Genomic DNA, 14,986 nt, shown 5'->3' with positions numbered 1-14,986 from the left:
AAAGACTAGCACATAGTATGCACTGTAAATACACTTAGAAGAATGTCTCTTGCTATATTCTCACAACTAAAGAGGTATATTTTGTGTTACTTCAACATTTTCTAGCGCACAAGCCCATATTCTCATACGTATACTTTTCATACATAAACTGTATGATGCTCCAGTGTGGACACTTCTATTTAACCAAAGAAACTCCCCATGACTGTGCTAACTTAAACTTGCACTACATGATCACTGGCACTGTTCTAACATGTCTCTCTGAAACACAGTGCTTAGCTGCAGCAATTCTTGGAAACCAGCATAGGCAGATGTGATAACAGCCAATGGTTTTCGTTCATTAAACATAGGTAATTACTGGTTTTCAATATTGTGAAATAGACATCACACCATTAAGAGTTAAACAGAGGTACCTACTGTACAATTTAAGGTTAAAAATCCTTATCTTCAGCCATTGTGAATTATTCAAAACAATGGAACTACACAGATGGACAACAGCTGTGGATCTGGCCCGGTGCCAGTAAGTTTTAACTTTCCCACATTCTGTGTGTGAGCCGTTAAGTAGTTCCAGGTAGGGTACTTGTGAAAGATTGATAATATACTGGTTAGATGTAGATCAGAATAGACAGCAGGAAAGTCAGAAAACAACCCAATTCTGCAGTGATATCTGAAGTGACAACTCACAGGTAATGAATATAATTTGATTGATCTCATTCATCAGTGCAGTTTGATAAAAATTAATTATAAAAGGGAACTTGGCTTTATATGCTGTTACCTTTGTATTTCTTTAGTTGTCTTTTGGTTACCATGGCAGTCTACTTAATGTGTGTCTGTACAATATGAAGAACCCTTGATTTAACGTGTTCCTTTATTTTCCAGTATAATATCTCATTGTGACAAATTTCATTTAAAGATGGCAGAATTAAACTCAGTTTGACAAAGTCACTATTAAGAGCTAATCTGTGTAATACTTTGTTGCAGAAAGAAGATATAGAACAGAATGACTTAGAGCCCTATACAACACACTGGATGTCCCACTGTGACACATCAGCTATGACCTACATTAGAGTTTTAGAAGCCACGAGTCTGAACAACAGGATCAAGTTTTTGCATCAGCCTGTGCCATATTTTTAACCTAAAACTATGGCAACGCAGATATGGATTACAAATCTAGAGATTTTATCTCTATCAGGGTCTACAATGTTTGGTTTATGTAGATATTTGCACTGGCTTCATTTCCATGATATGAATGCCTTACAAATTCTAAGTTATATTAAGAAGGATATTAAGCTCCCATCAGACTCTCTCATGTTATTTATCCACATAGGATTAAGTTCTCAAAGCGAAATATGGGGAACACAGCAGCCATTATTGTTCACTGAGTCTGTGCAGGGGAGGGTAGTGACACAGGTGAGATGCTACAGCCATCTAAATAAATCTAAGTGATGCATGTCCTGTTCCTGGTTTTGGTTTTTATAACCAGTGCTACCACAGTAGTGCAGACGTACGGGATAGATTACAGTATTCTGCAGGACTTTGCATCTTTGACAGGCTCACTCCATCGTGCAGAATCTTTGGACTCGTCAACACTGTGTATATCTACCTGCATATACCCCTTTTATTTTCATATTTTAAAAAGCCAAAGACACTGAAATATCCTCCATGTATTTCCCATTTTAAGTGCCAAAATTTCTTTAACTGAAGTAGAATGGTGAGTGGAGAGGAAAGGTGAATGGAGAAGAGGAGACGTCTCCATTTTTTTTTAAATGGGCAACTATATTTGATATTGGGACAGAGGTAAAGACTCCTAAAAATGGAATGAGAGACTTACATTACCTATGAGTTTTAAAATAGAGATTTCAAGGCCAGAATGTATCATTGGATCATCTAATCTGACCTCCCGCAGACTCTGGCAATTAACTTTACCCAGTTACCCCTGTAACTTGACATATTTCCTAGAAAGGCATGAAGTCTTGACATGAAAACATCAAGCGATGGAGAATTTCTTCCCCTTGGCAGTTTGTTCCAATGTTTATCACCTCAATGTTAAAGTATTTGTGCATTATTTCTACTCTGAATTTCTCTAGCTTCAGCTTCCAGCCACTTGTTCTTGTTATGCCTTTCTCTGCTAGATTAACGAGCCCTTTACTACCGGATATTTTCTCCCCATGAAGATATTTATACACTAATCAAGTAACCTCTCAATCTTTTTGATAAGCTAAATAGATCAAGCTCTCTGATTCTTTCATTGAAAGTAATTTTTTTTACCCCTTGGATAATTTTGGTGGATACTTTCTGCACCCTCTCCACTTTTTCAACATCCTTTTTAAAATTTGGGCACCAGAAATGAGACAGTGTATTGATATTAGACTCCCCAGTGCCATATACAGAGGTAAAAATCACCTGCTGGAAGGGCCCTTGAGAAGTCCTCAAGTCCAGCCCCTTGTGCGGAGACAGGACCATATAAACCTACCATTCCTGACAGGTGTTTGTCTAACCTCTTCTTAACCTCCAATGAGGCCCTTTGAAGCCTATTCCAGTGCTTACCTATCCCTATGGTTAAAAAGCTTATCTTAACAGCTAACCTAAATCTCCCTTGCTGTAGATTAAGCCCATTACTTCTCCTACCTTCATTGGACAGGGAGAACAATTGATTACAGTCCTCTTTGTAACAGCCCTTCATATATTTGAAGACTTCTCAGGTCGTCCTCCCCCCTCCCCCAGTCTTCTTTTCTCAAGACGAAACATGCCGAGTTTTTTTTAAACCTTTCCTCATAGGTTAAGTTTTCTAAACCTTTTATCATTTTTGTTGTTCTCCTCTGGACTCTCCAATTTGTCCACATCTTTCTTAGTGTGTTGCCCAGAACTGGGCTCAAGCTGAGGGCTCACCAGTGCTGAGTAGACTGGGACAATTACCTTCAGTGTTTTACACATGATACTCCTGTTATTACACCCTAGAATATTGGCCTTTTTCACAGTTTCATCACATTGCTGACTTGGCTTGTTGGCATCCTTTCATCTGCGAGAGACGGTGGAATTGCAACCTATGATGTAGATGGTTTGCAATGTCTCATGTGACTGAACAGTCCAATTTGAGATTTGCATGCTCTTTGGCAGTTATTGCAAATGTAGGTATCTTGATTGGGAGCTGCTTGCTTCCTATGGGCTCTTTTCTCTTCAAGTTCTAGGAGCCAGCTTCTGTCATGGACTTTGATACCCTGATTGAGACAATGGTGCCACGTGTTACGATCACTTGCCAAGATTTCCCATTGGTTAGGATCAATTCCAAATTCCTTCATATCTCACTTGCATGTGTCTTTATAGTGAAGCTTGGAACGTCCTGTTGTTCTTGGTCCCTCTGATAACTCCCCATATAGCATGTCCTTGGGTATGCGTCTGTCTTATTGCTGACTCATTCAATTTGTTATCCACTAAAACCTCTATATCTTTTTCAGCAGTACTGACTCCTTGATAGTTATTCCCTGTTTTGTAGTTGTGCATTTGTTTTTTTTTTCCTTCCTTGGTGCAGTGCTTTGTACTTGTCTTTACTGAATTTCATCTTGTTGATTTCAGACCAGTTCTCCAATTCATCAAGATTGTTTTGAATTCTAATCCTGTCCTCCAAGTGGTTGGAACCCCTCCCAGCTTGATGTCATCCACAAATTTTATGCGCATACTCTCCATTCCATTATCCAGGTCATTAAACAAAAATATTGAATACTGTAGTACCAGACCCAGGTCAGGCTTTTGCAGGCCCCCACCAGATACGTAACCTCAGTCTGACAGTAAATCATTGCTTGTTGAGTACAGTTTTTCAACCAGTTTTGGACCCACCTTATAATAATTTCATCTAGACCACACTTCCCTAGAGTGTCATGTGCATCTGATCAAAAGCCTTACTAAAATCAAGATCATCACATCTACAGCTTCCCCCATCCACTAGGCCAGCAACCTGTCAAATAAGGAAGTTAGGTTGGTTTGGCATGATTTGTCCTTGACAAATCCATATTGTCTATTATTTATAAACCTTTTATCCTCTAGGTGCTTATAAATTGATTGTTTAATAATTTGTTCATGTGTCTTTCTCAGTATCAAAGTTAGGCTGACTGGTCTAATTCCAAGCTCCTCTTTCTTTCCCTTTTTAAAGATAGGTACTCTATTTGTCTTCACTGACCTTTGAGTACTCATGGGGGATCACTGCTAACAGTTCAGAGATTATTTCAGCTGGTTCCTTAAGCACCCTAGGGTGCATTTCATCTGACTCTGCTGACTTATGTAAATACTTTTAAAGTTAGATGCATTCAACCTGTTCTTATGCATTCAAGGATGTCATTAGCCCTATTTGCCACAGCCTTACACTAGGAAGAAATAATTTAAAAATAGTTTCAGGATTGTTACGCACTATGTAGCAAGAATGAGTTTTTGGAAACCTCTGAATTCACTATATAGATATTTGAAGTATCACCAAAATGGGTATATATTGCATGGGACAAAGTGAAAGACTTTGTGAGACGGTATTCATGAAAACCTTCACCTATGGGTACGTAGGATAGTTACATTTCCAATTACATCCTTTCCAGAAGTCCCAAGTGTAGGTTGCCAAAAAAAAAAAAAAAAAAGCGTTTTTTGTCATTTCTCCCCCCCCCCCCCCCATGGAGAACTATATTCCCAAATGCACTTTAAGGAAAAATGCATTATTAAATTCCATAACACAACTGCACCTACATGTGAGCCATTTGCTCAAACAACTATCCAATCCCACATTTTCCTCTGACTTAAGGTATAAGTAATGGCTCTTACCACATTTTATGGTCATTTAGTTATACGTATGTCATTATTTTAAGTCTTTGATATAAAAATTTAAGTTGGAGCAAACAAAGTTGTTACTATCTTGCTTGTTTATTGACCCAGTGATAAAGGAAGGGTTTTTCAGCATGCACTGGACCCTCTCAAAACTAGTTGAGATAAATTTAAATTGCAGATACGCAATAGAAATTAAGATGAAATTCTGTTCCTCAAAGATTTCAGAAGAGGAGGCAGCAGAGACAAGGTCTGAGGCCAGAGAAAAAGGGAAATGAAATGGAGGAAAAAAGAGATGGTGGGGGGGGTGAGGATTAGTTCTTGGGAAAGAAACACTTTTAAAGTAGGTATTCACTTTGTGCTAGAGTTGCTACAGGAATGAAGTGATGTAGGATGGTGTTTTAAGAGGAGGTAGTCCATGAGCATTTCAACAAGTAGTCCTCAAAGTTTTCCATAGTGTGAACTCATGTCCTAGGCCAACAGGGCACCTACGTGAGGAAAAGCAGCCACAGCAGGAAAGATGGTCCAGTGTTTGGGGCACTGGCCTGGTACTTGGGAGGCCCATGTTCAACTCCCTGCTCTGCCACACGCTTCCTGTATGGCCTTGGGCAAGTCACTTGGGCCTGGTCTACACTTAAATTTTGCTGTAATAGCTATGTCTGTTTGCAGTGTGGGGAGAAAAAATAAATTACTCCCATAACAGACATAGACGTGCCAGGAAAAACCCAAGAAGTATAGACACCATTATATTAGCAAAACAGTGATCTTGCTCTTACAGCTTATTTCATTTGGGAACTGGAAACTTTTGCTGGTATAAGCTGCATCTCCCCGACATGGCTTGCCAGAACAGTTATCTGGCAAATCCTTTCTACTATAGCCAGGGCCTATATCTCTGTGCCTCCATTCTCCAGTCTCTAAAATGAAAATAATACTTCTCTACCTCACAGAGGTCAGCATTAGAGACAATGAGACACTATTTTGCTAATGGAAGGCCAAAGAAATAGATAGGTGGATCACTTAGAGCATGCTGACTTCCTCCAAGACATCTGGAAATTTGACCAGGATGGTTTGGAGCCAGTTTAGGAATTACAAGCTAAATAAGCTGTGTTTTTATAATGCTTACATGTATGTTCTTGGTTTAGTGTCCCCAAAAAAGTCAATCATGTATACTGAGAACATGATTTCCAAACACTCTTAACTTGATCAAGTCAAAGTTAGTTTGGGCCAGAATAAGGCCACATATTGATTCTCTGCAAGAATTACTTCCATGCCAAACTTCAGATTTCAAAGGTCAGCCATTTTGACTATTCAAAAACAATCAAAAAAATTCAAATGGAAAAAGGGTATTTTCAGCCTCTCCAATTTCAAGCATCACCGAACAGTTTTTACTCAAGGTATTTTAAAGAAATCACCATGTGGACACCAAGCAAAGAAATTTCCATTATAAGTTTCACAAAGTTATAATCTATGTGAACATAGGACTTGATAGTTGATGCTTTTATAGGGGTTGTTCCTCAATTTTACTTGGAAATATTTACTTAGTGTATTAGAATTACAAATACTTAGATATTAATACTTTGCAATGCCTTCCTGTTTAGCCAATCTGACTCCTATTTCTGGGACAGTAAGATTGCATGCAAGTGTTTTTTGCCTATGACTGGTCCTTTGTCTTCAGATTGCAAAAACAGCGGTCTTAACAGTGAAAATGCAGCATTTCAGTAACTAGGAAACAGTCTACAGAAAAACTAGACAAGTGTGGGAAAGCTGGGTCAGAAAAAAGTCTGTCTTGAAGTTTAATTAGCATTTATTTAACTGAATGAATGCTCAGTCTTTGCACTGTTTTAATTGTCTGTCTTGACAAAGTACCCTAGCTTTATCTCAGTGAAACCAAAAAACTCTCCCTATTAGTGTCATATATTAAAAGATCTTTAGATTTAATATGAAAAAAGCAGGTTGGCTAGAGTTTTAGGGTTGGAAGTGATTTTGATATACAAAGCAGGTATCTGGGCAGTAGATTTATTTAACATTTCCTGAACAGTGGAAACTCAAAATTCATAATCTCAGCACAAGCTATTTCTGTCTATAGACCTATTTCTTTAAGGAGTTTCACAGAGGACTGTTGTGCCACAAGGAAATATTAAAAATAATTGGTGATTCTGCACCAACTGTGTTCTAATTCATCAGAATGGAGAAGTATTATGGTTTGGTTGGATTATTTCTTTATCCAATATTCCTTTTAAAAATAAAAAATGTTACAATATATCAAGATGTTCCCCACAAAGCCTAACATGAAAGCCCAAAGTGGCCTCTAGATTTCCTACAGCTACACAATCTCTTCCCGTTCGCCAACATCTCTTAAAGGAACACCAGAACAATCAGTACGATGCATTTTCAAACGATTTCCCTTGGTATGTCTTAGCTGAGATCATATGGGCTAGTCTATACTAGAAAGTTAGGTAGTAGCAGAACATGACATGGAGGAGGAGGAATTTTAACATGGGAGTTACGACTTGGCAGTCAATGTGTACATGTTAGCTTGTCATTGGCAAAACCCTATGGAAACTAAGTTAATATTGTGTCAGCTGGTTGTGGTTAACAATAACATGGCATATTGTCCCTATCTTCACTGATTTAGGATTTAACAACATAACTTGACTCAGTTTGATTTCGCACTACCTAAAGTGCTAGTGAAGGAGCACATAGTTGGTTTACACACACTTGCTCATTATTCCACCCTACATAATCCACTATTCGACTCCTTGGTCCTTGATTTCCCTGGTGTTAATCACTGTTTTTATTTCCATTAAAGTGCCCTGCAAAAGGGTTTATTAATCTTTAAAGAACTCTACATTTACATCTTTAATGCTTTCTAAGAGCAATACTCAAGTCATTCACCAATAAATAAAATCCTTCAGTGCCTCCCATCCTAAAACAAATCCATCTTGAGTTTGATGTTTTTTCATATCATTACATGGTAAAAAATGGATTGGTACTGATTGCCAAAAGAGGGTGATTTTCAGAAACGGAAGGCAGAAGCAGAAATGGCTAAAGTTGATACAGAGAAAAAATCTGCAAAAAACCAAGAAAATCTGAAGCATATTTGGATTTTGGTTTCACTTCTGTTGCAGCTAACGGAGAAATCAGGCCTCAATGTGTGCAGTAACGCTAGCAAACAATAGACTGAAACGAATAAAATTAAGACACCGTTTAGAAACAAAACATGACCTGGTAGGAAAGAACAGAGGGGGTTTTTTTTAATGAAAGCTACAAGAAATTAACAAAAAAAAAAAACCAATGAGAAATGTGCTTTAAAAGCATCGTGTCAAGTTGCGTTCCACACTGCCAAGAATAAAAAGCCTTACACAACTGGGGAAAAACTGATTCTCCCAGCAGCAATTGACATTTGCCGGACAGTGTGGCAGAGAAGTTAAAAATTATCCCGCTGTCAGACAACATGGTCAGCCGCTGAATCTCTGACATGTCAGAAAATATCAATGCACAGCTGATTTCTCGATTGCAATCCAGTTGGATGAAGCAATGGATATATGAAAAGAAACTCATGTAATTGTTTATGTTTGGTGCTCTCACAAAACATTATTGGAAGTTTTTTGTTCTGAAAGCCAATTAAGATGCATGCAACTGGATCTGAACTGATTAACATTTTAAATGACTTCCTAACTTCTCACAAGTTGAAGTGGGAAGCCTGCACTGGAATCTGCACAGATGAAGCCCCTTCTATGTCTGGAGATAGAGCAGGCTTGAAAGCCAAAGTGCTTGTAACTGATACACCACAAAGCCGTTGCAACTTGAAACATGGATTGGGAACTTACTGATATTCTGAGTTCTGCTATTACATTTTTTGAACTTTATCAAGATGCAGCCCACAAAGGCATGTCTCTTTGCAATGCTTTGCACAGAAATGGGAGCTGAGCATGATGCTCTGCTGTTTCACACTGAAGTCAGGTGGCTATCCAGGGGAAAGTGTTGCAATGCATTTATGAACTGAGAAACGGAGTTCAACTTTTTCGAGTGGATTTGAATTTCAGCAACGCAGAGACACTGTGTGATCCCTGCTGGCTTGTGCTTTTAGCTTACCTTGCTGATATTTTTGACAAACTGAATTCTCTAAATGTCTCCTTGCAAGGAGCGGAAAGTACTATTTGTGACCTGCACAATGAGATATCAGCATACAAGAAACAGATAGATCTCTAGAAAACAAAGATCAAAACTGGTTTAAGCATTCCATTCCAGTGGTTAAGTGACACTATCAACAAAACAGAATCTGAACTATTGAGCATTGTGGAACCAATCAAGAATCACTTGACTTCTCTCAGAGCCTGTTTGGATAAATATTTTCCCAGAGGAAATGCACCCCTGAATGACTGGATTAGCCAACCTTTTTAGCTGAGGCAGTGACCTTGTCCCATCTCCAAAATGACATTCAGGAGAACCTGACTGAACTTCAGAGTGATAGGACAACGGACATTCAATTGGGGAAAAATAGTCTTTGGGGGATCTTTGGTTGAAAGTTGGTTCAGAATATCCAGCTATATTAAAGTGTGTGATCAAACCTATTTTACTGTTTAGTTCATCTTATTTGTGTGAGATCAGGTTCTCTGCACTGGCTGTGCTAAAGACAAAGCACTGTTCGAGACTGGAAGTGGAGGACAACCTCAAAGTGTCGGTTTCAAAAATCTCCCCACAAATTGATAAACTGCCTGCAAAGAAACAGGAACAACCTTCACACTAACTGGCAAGTATCTATGTATTTGAAACTTACAGGTGTAGGTAATTTAATTAATGTTGTGCTAAGGTCTCTGTTGGGTTTATGAATAGGCTATCAAGCATATTTTTGCATGCATAGGTGCTGGAACTAGAGGTGTTGCCACACTCCCTAGTGGTTTCCATCATGTACAGAGTTTACAGTATGGCTCGTAGTACCCCCACTATACAAATTGTTCCAGCATCCATGTTTGCATGTGCCTATTTTTGTCGGGGCGGGGGAGGCACAGCCAAAACTTGTAACTCAAACAGGGGGCTCAGCTCAAAAGGTTTGAAAACCGCTGACTTAAAGGATGTGTTGACCCATTATACAGGAGGAGAATTTACTCCTGGGGGAATTCTGCACCACTGTGCGTGCATAATTAATGAGCTGTGCATATCTTTAAGTTTGGGGGCAGAAAAAAGCTTCTGCCAGAAAGTTGCTACAGTTCCACCTTTGCCCACCAGATAGAACAGAGCAGCAGCTCCAGGCCAGTTAAGGAAGAGAAAGAGTCTGCCTTCTTCACAGTGCCTATTGGGCCAGGTCAGGAGACAGGGTCTATGGGAAGACAGACAGCGTGGGGCAGGGGGGTCAGATAGGGGCTCATAAGGGCTAGTGGGAGAGGACAGACTGGGGCAGGAGCTAAATGGGAGTGAAGGCACAGGGCCACAGGGGGGAGGGAGGTGCAGGGCCACATGGTGACAGGGAGGGGCTGCAGGGCCACGTAGGGATAGGGGTGGCTGAATGGGGGCACAGAGACACATGGAGACAGGGGGAGGGGGTGCGGGGTCACATGGGGATGCGGGAAGTGGGTGTATGAGTGGGGATGAAGGGACACATGTGGACAGGGCTGCAAGAACACACAGGGACAGGGGCAGATGTGCCTGACTGAAGGGGAGGCTAGGGGTCAGCCAAGGTCGACACGGGGGAAGCTCCCTAACAATCCCTTCCCACCCACCCCAAAAAACCTGTTCCATACTTTTCCCACCCATACCCAACAACCCTCCAAGTTCACATCCAAACTCCCAGAAATTACTTCCCTCTCCCTCAGCTCCTCCATTACCCCTGACTCTCTGAAGCCTTTGCACTGCTTTTGAGGGGAGTGGGAAATACAGTTCTGTATTGTAGTTTAAATGAATTATTACTCAGTTCTGTATTAATATGCCTAGTAAGGAATCTATTTGTCAAAAACCATTTCCTGTACCTTTTTTGTTGTCTGTATTGTTACGGACATACTTGCTGACAGGTATTTTGAAATAAATGACCAAAAATAATTGAAACTGGTGTGATTAGATTGTGTTATCTTGACAAATAAAATATGCAGAATTTGAAAATATTGTGTGCAGAATTTTTATTTTTTTGTCACAGTATTCTCCCAGGAGAAAGAATTTCACCCTACATGCATACCTTGTGAATTCACACTGACCAGGTCATTTCACATTACTGAAAATTGCATGTCAGTGAGTCGGTGAACGAAAAAGGCAGAGAATGCATCAAAAGTATTCTGTTCACTTATTTTAAAAGATATAGTTCAGTTTGTGTTGGTTGTACCATAATGGAGCATAGTAAGTGTACCTAGTATAGCTTGTAACAATAATTACTACTTAACAAAAACACATCACTGCAGAACTCTGCTGTTTAAATGGCATCAGAGAAACTGGAATAGGCAGCAATTTTTGGTGCTAACTGTGAATGTGTATGTTCCCAAAGTTCTACTGAATTTACAGAAATTTAAGGAGAATCAGAGCACCCCGAGACAAAAATCTGGCCTTTGAGGCCACATTACACAGAACTATGGTTACAAGAAACAAGTTGGTATTGAAAGTTTACAAAATATAAGTGAGTGTATTAATTCCGTATCAACTGTATGCAGTTAACTTTTTTCAGAGTAGCTAGGTTCACTAGCTCTTTTCAGAGAGCTAAAGTAAATATTAAAAAAATAGTCATGCCTTGTTTTAGCAGTAAAAATACACTTTCCTCCAAAATTTCTACAAATATAAAACAAGCTCATAAACTGTAAATGGATTTGCTTACTTGTTATCAGACTTTTTGTAACTTGTCTATTTTCAGATTGTAAAAGGTGGCTTTGGGACCTTAAATGCTTGACAAATTTTATCTACTTTAGAAGTGTTACATGTGATTGAATTAAGTTCTCTCCAGGCTTGGATGCTCTGAAATCAATGAGTGTCTTGTTTTCAATGGGAGAAAGCTCAAGCCCCTTCAAATACTTGGTTTTGTTGGAGTTTTGTTTTGTTTTTGAGTGCAGCAGTTTGTTTAGATGTGTTTCAAAATTAGAATTAAGGGGAAATAAAGCAATCACTATCCACAGCATGTGCCCTGATGGCTGTCAGCAGTTAGTTAATCCTATTCCCATAAATTTCTAGTAAAAGATTAATAGTTTTTGGTATTATATTCATTTAAGTTGTTAGTTCACATCACAGCATGAAAAGAGATTTATATATACATGATGTTTTCCTATTTGAGTCTATTACAACACAATTGCTTCTCTCTTATCAAATCTAAGGCCCCATACGGTACATAGCTTTACTCAAATGAGTAGTCTTATTAATTTTGGTGTGACTGTTCATGTGAATAAAAGTTATATCTTTCCATGTTTTGAAGATCAAGGCCCTAATATGTAGCCTTATGAGGGCATCTAGCTGTCTTCCTCTTGAGCTGCTGCTAAAACATGCTATCCTTCTGAATTATGGATATAAATATTGGTGTAAAGTCCATTTTGTAAATGTAAGTACCCAACTCAATACATTATAGATATAGGTTCCAATTCAGTAGATACTTGCACGTGTAAGTAACTTTACTCACTGGACTACTCCTACAAGCAAAATTAAGCATATATGAAGGGTTTCCAGGATTTCAAGGTGACTGTAAAGCTCCATTTTTTTAAAAAAGAGAGCATCTTAAACCCTTTCTCACCACTTTTAATTTTTTTTTCTTAAGAATGATCAGAGATTCCCTTTTCATACTAGGGACAAGGACAAGACTTACCTGATGTCAGCCTCAAAATTCAATGTCATTTGAGACCTTTACCTCACATCCTTACTCTTAAGATTCTGCATAGCAAGAACAAACAACAAAAAGCAAATAACTATTCAATCTTAGGCTTTGTGGTTAAAAAAAGCCAATTACCATTTAGAGAAAAAATTGCATTACTGCCACAATAAGTAATCCAAAAAAGCTGCATGCATTGCAGGTTTACAAGACATTTCTTCAGAATTCTACTGTACTTAAGTAAATAAAGGGGTATTTAAAAACTGCAATCATCTAACAAACCAGAATAAAATGCCACAGTTGTTCTCTGTAATCTGAACAAAACACACATCAATCACTCCACAGACCCTTAGTGTGGGACTCCCTGGCATGATGTGTTCTAACACAATTAAAATCATTTCTGTAGAGCAGGGTTAAAGGAGACAGAATAAGGAACAGAATCTAGATAGAGGAGGTAGCCATATTATGCTGCACTGTATATAGACATCAGGTCTTAACCCTTCTGACTGAAATATCTGTGGTCATATTAAGGAGCCACAATGAGTAAGGCAGACAAGATTGTGCTAACACTATGGAAGCAGGTGAATGGAAAATTTCATAGAGACCGTGAGCCACTCAGCAGACAAACTACTATTCAGGAACTTGAGAGGCTATAACCATAGGGCTAAACATACCTGGACACAACTTTGGTGCATGGGTAGGGCTATCCACATACCGTACTCTTTATATTCCAGAGCTATAGTGGCGCACATGAGCTACTGTTATCTGGCTGGCTTAGACGCACCTAGCCCTATAGCGATGCACGGGGTAGGCAGGCTAACTCCCCAGCTCTGGATCTTTTCCACATCCTCTAGCCCCGTGGTTTTCCACCAGCCCTTCGCAGACCTCGCGGGGCGGGGCGCGCGCAAACTATGTCTAAGATTTCCAAAGGGGGTCTGAAATTGTCTAGGCGTTTGCAACTGAACAAACGTTGAAAAGCACCGCACTAGCCCGCTATGGCTCGGAGGAGTCACACCCACACCGGGTGGGAGCTCTCCAGCTGCACCCCCGCTGAAGACAGCAATAAGCCGAGGGCCAGGGCTGGCTCAGCGCGCCCCCCTGCCCACAGCGGTAGAGTCCCTCCCGCATGCCCTGGTCGCCGGAGAGCAGCGGCAGGAGCCGGGGGCTCAGCCCAAAGCCCGGAGCGCCCAGCGCGGGGGAGCCCCAAGACCGGCTCAAAGGAGGCGTTTGCAGGCACCGCTTGCGCCAGCCCAAGCAGCGGCTCCGGAGACCGGGCATCTCACCTGCCAGGCGCTCGGGCTGCTCCCGGGCTCCTCTCTAGCTGCCCCGGGCTTCTGCTGTGATAGAAGCCGCGAGGGCGAGGGCGGCGGCGGCCTCTCCAGGTAACAGCTGGGCTCCGGCTCCCGGGACCAGCCTCTCAGCAGCCAGCCGCCAGCCCCGCCCGCTGCTTGCTCCGAGCCGGGGGCAGGGCCAGGCGGGTGGCGGCGAGGCGGAGCTCGCGGGGGTGGGGGCCGCTGCAGTCGCTGCAGCAGGAGCCGCGCGCGGCAGCTAGCGGAGGGAGGAACGGGGCTGGGCTGGGTCTAGACGCAGAGGGCCCCACGCTCGGGGGGTGCCCACGCCAGGCCGTGCCCCAGGCAGGTCTCTTGCATTGCCTCGGTGAGGGGGCAAATGACAGGAGCTCAGCGTGCACCCAGTTCCCCTCCCCGGGGCCGTTTGGCGCACACGTTTTGAACGGTTGGCCCAAGAGCCGTCCACACACACAGGACCAGCTGAGGATGTCTGCTGTCCTAGGGGGACAAACAAATACAGGAGGACGCTATGCGTCTCCCACGTCTGTGGCGGGGACCCTCGCTCTGCACAGCCATGAGCCTGCCTCAATCCCATCCAACCGCCTCCTGCCTAGAAAGAGCGATGCAAAACCTAGAAGGAAAGGTCAAAGGAAAATGGAGTCAGGACTGGAGGGTTGGGATGAACAGAGAGCATCAAAGGCCAGAGTCTTCAGGGGAAGAGCAGGGACAAGCAGGGATGGGGGGAAATCCGAAGGGACCGGCGGAGTTGGAGGAGCAGCATAGGAAACATCAGAGGACTAGTCTGACAATAGGGAAACAGAATCAGTTTATTGAACCTTGTGTCAAAAGAAAAATCTGAAAGAAAAACGATATACGTAATTTCTGGAACTGTGCACTCTAGCATTAACTTTCTCCCAGTCCACAGACAGAAGTTAAAATCTGGACGATTTAAGGAATTTTTGCGAGGTAAGGGCTGCTTTGGACACTGCTTCCATGAATTACTGCTATCCACCCCTATGGTCTGCGTGAAATGAATTTGCTATGCTCAGGCTGGTTTCAAGTGAGCAAATGTCCACATCACAGGAAATGCCCTCACAATTTGTGCCCCTTGTTGGGAGTCTCAGCAGCA

The 14,986-nt window shown here is 41.4% G+C and overlaps 1 protein-coding gene across 4 annotated transcripts in view; it reads right to left on the bottom strand.

The window, feature by feature from the left end:
* The window catches only part of SCRN1 (secernin 1), a 61,470-nt gene extending 47,427 nt beyond the window's left edge, over nt 1–14,043 (bottom strand). Inside the window, exons 1-2 of one of the 4 annotated variants that reach the window (XM_074945719.1) lie at nt 13,852–14,043; nt 12,566–12,630 (exon numbers count right to left, since the gene is read on the bottom strand). In XM_074945719.1, coding sequence (XP_074801820.1) covers nt 12,566–12,594 — 29 coding nt within the window. In that variant the 5' untranslated portion in view covers nt 12,595–12,630; nt 13,852–14,043. Of the gene's footprint in view, nt 1–12,565; nt 12,631–13,242; nt 13,436–13,851 lie in introns of those variants that run through there. The other 3 variants (XM_074945720.1, XM_074945721.1, XM_074945722.1) reach the window with 3 other exon arrangements.
* Nucleotides 14,044–14,986: the final 943 nt, after the last annotated feature.

The sequence above is a fragment of the Natator depressus genome, chromosome 2, assembly GCF_965152275.1.
Source record: "Natator depressus isolate rNatDep1 chromosome 2, rNatDep2.hap1, whole genome shotgun sequence".
In the NCBI taxonomy this organism is placed as follows: Eukaryota; Metazoa; Chordata; order Testudines; family Cheloniidae; genus Natator; species Natator depressus.
The sequence above is the reverse complement of the archived record's forward strand: the minus strand, read 5'-3'. Positions and strand labels throughout refer to the sequence as shown.